The sequence below is a fragment of the Coffea arabica genome, chromosome 8c, assembly GCF_036785885.1.
Source record: "Coffea arabica cultivar ET-39 chromosome 8c, Coffea Arabica ET-39 HiFi, whole genome shotgun sequence".
Lineage (NCBI taxonomy): Eukaryota > Viridiplantae > Streptophyta > Magnoliopsida > Gentianales > Rubiaceae > Coffea > Coffea arabica.
The window spans coordinates 24,379,423-24,381,864 of NC_092325.1; the positions used below are offsets into that span (position 1 = coordinate 24,379,423).

At 43.0% G+C, this 2,442-nt stretch overlaps 1 protein-coding gene across 1 annotated transcript; it reads left to right on the forward strand.

The window, feature by feature from the left end:
* The first annotated feature begins 1,091 nt into the window (after positions 1-1,091).
* LOC140013426 (uncharacterized) lies at positions 1,092-1,721 on the forward strand. The gene has a single exon (XM_072062703.1). The coding sequence runs from the start codon at positions 1,092-1,094 to the stop codon at positions 1,719-1,721; it is 630 nt and encodes a 209-aa protein (XP_071918804.1).
* Positions 1,722-2,442: the final 721 nt, after the last annotated feature.

The window sequence follows — 2,442 nt, forward strand, 5'->3', positions numbered from 1 at the left end:
TTGTTCATTATGTGAGTTACATTTGTACCCCCTGATTATTCACTAAGCATATAGCTTACCCTTTTTCATTTGTTTTCCTTAGTAGGGGGCCAACGCGGGGATCGCTCGGGCAGGTGTTAGACCTTTGAGCTATAGAATAGTTGAACTTGTACTTGTATAAGTTGACGAGTAAGATGTATATAGTTATTGTGGTGGTTGTTGTTAACACCTTTTCTAGGGTTTACTTTTTGGTACTCGTGGTATGTATGACTTGATGAACTAGTTTATGCAACTTTTGAAGCTGTAATAGAGTTAATAGAGCTCTCTTTTGGCGTGGAATCTATTTTTCCATTTTAAGTATTGAGTCCCGGCAAGTGTTGGGCAGGCGACTCGCCGAACCCTGGGGAACGCCCTAAGGGGAGGTGGGGCCGTCACAGGTGGTATCAGAGCCTGCTTCGCGTGGTCTCTGCGCGGAGTGAGCCTGGACTCAGTGGTGAATAAGTATAAAGGACTAAGTGCTCGTTCGAGCATAAGCAGTGAATTGTGAATGTTATAGGCCTTAAATTTTCTTGTGGTATTTGAGGACCATAGATAGGTACGTCATGTAGGAATTTCGATTGTAGATAGTTTGCTCTTGGAACTGGCCAGCTCGAGATGTGAATTATCTTATTTCGGATTCTCGTGCCTGAGTACTCCAGAGTTTTGAGGCTTGCATTTTGGGAATATGAACAGGATTTGTCTGGCTAGAGTAAGTACAAGAGATCAACGGGCGCCTTGGGAAGTGGAGTAAGAAACCGGACGGGGGTGATTTCCACTGAGTGTGGGACGACAAATTGCATTTTCTTTCATTTTGCCCTTGCATTGTCCCTACATGTCATTTACTTGTTGTATATTAATGCCAATATATATAGTACTTACTGCACTTGATTTTGTCTAACTTGAAATGTCCCTTGGTGTATATGGTGCATTATATTGTGTATATTTTTGGCGTGACTTGTATATATATATGTACACATGTTGATCTTTTGATTATTTCGTGCATTTTATAACTTTTCAACACTTTGATTCCGTACCATATTTTGTCCCAATTATAGAAACCATAAAACTATCAAATGGAGACTCGTGGTGGGGGTAGAGGACTAGGACAAGGAACCGAAGGAGTAACCAATGAAAATACGAATACACAAGCCGAGACCCAGGTAGCTACAGCCATACAGCGAATGGCTGATTTATTAGAACAAATGGTCAACCAACAGGGTCAAGGCCAAGTACAGCATCCTGGAAATCATGAGAGAGAGGATCGTGCCTTAGAACGGTTCCAGAAATTTCTACCGCCAAAATTCTTGGGTGGACCTAGCCCTGATATAGCGGAGAGTTGGTTGGAGCGAATGTTAGACATTTTTGCTGCGTTAGGATACTCAGAGGAACGGCAGATAGCTTTTGCCTTTTTTCAATTTGAGGGAGCGGCTCGTGCCTGGTGGAATGTGATTCGAGCCAAATGGAATAGAGAGCAAACCCCATGGACATGGGTGAATTTCACTCGTGAGTTTAATGAGAAGTACTTACCGCCACTTGTTCAGGAAAGGCGAGAGGATGAGTTCATACGCCTACGTCAAGGGATTATGAGTGTGGCGGAGTACGAGACACAGTTTACCAAACTCTCTCGTTTTGCTCCAGAATTAGTACTAATAGACCAAAGAAGAATTCGTCGGTTTGTTCAGGGTTTGAATGTGGAGATTTAGGAAGCACTGGCAGCTGCTCAATTGGAGACTTATAGTCAAGCGATTGAAAAGGCACAAAGAATTGAAAGTACTAAGAGTCACGTAAAGGCCTTTTATGATAAGAAAAGAAGACAACCAGATACAAGTAGTTATAGTGATGGACAAAGCTCGAAGAGCGAGCCACCATTTAAGATGAGTTGAGGAATAAGTGGTCCACGATCCACTGGGATCCCAAATCAAGGAAATGTTGAGAAAAATCAGATAGGGAGAGAGACCCAAAGGGGTACCTCACAAGGAGGTCCGACATCAGGACCTAGAATGGCATGTGGATATTGTGGGGCTACTAACCACATGGAAGATAATTGTTGGAAGAAAAGACAGGTACGGAAATGCTACCGATGTGGTAGTGCTGAGCATCTGATTGCTCAGTGCCCTCACCTACCAAAAGAAGGAAATTTGCCCAGGGCAGAAGGGAACACGTCTAAGCCGACCAATGCAACTGGTAATTGACCGAAAGTTCCGGCAAGGACCTATGCAATAGGAAGCCAAGAGGTGACAGACCCATTGGCAATCACCGAAGGTACCTTCCCTATTTTCCATTGTATTGAGGTTTCCTTCTACTCGTTTTACAAGATATTTAAAGACCATTGAGACTATGAGATAAGGATTATACGGTTGAATCTTGGATTGCGATACCTAGAGTGACCAATTCTTCAGGTAATCTTTACCACTACTAATGAAC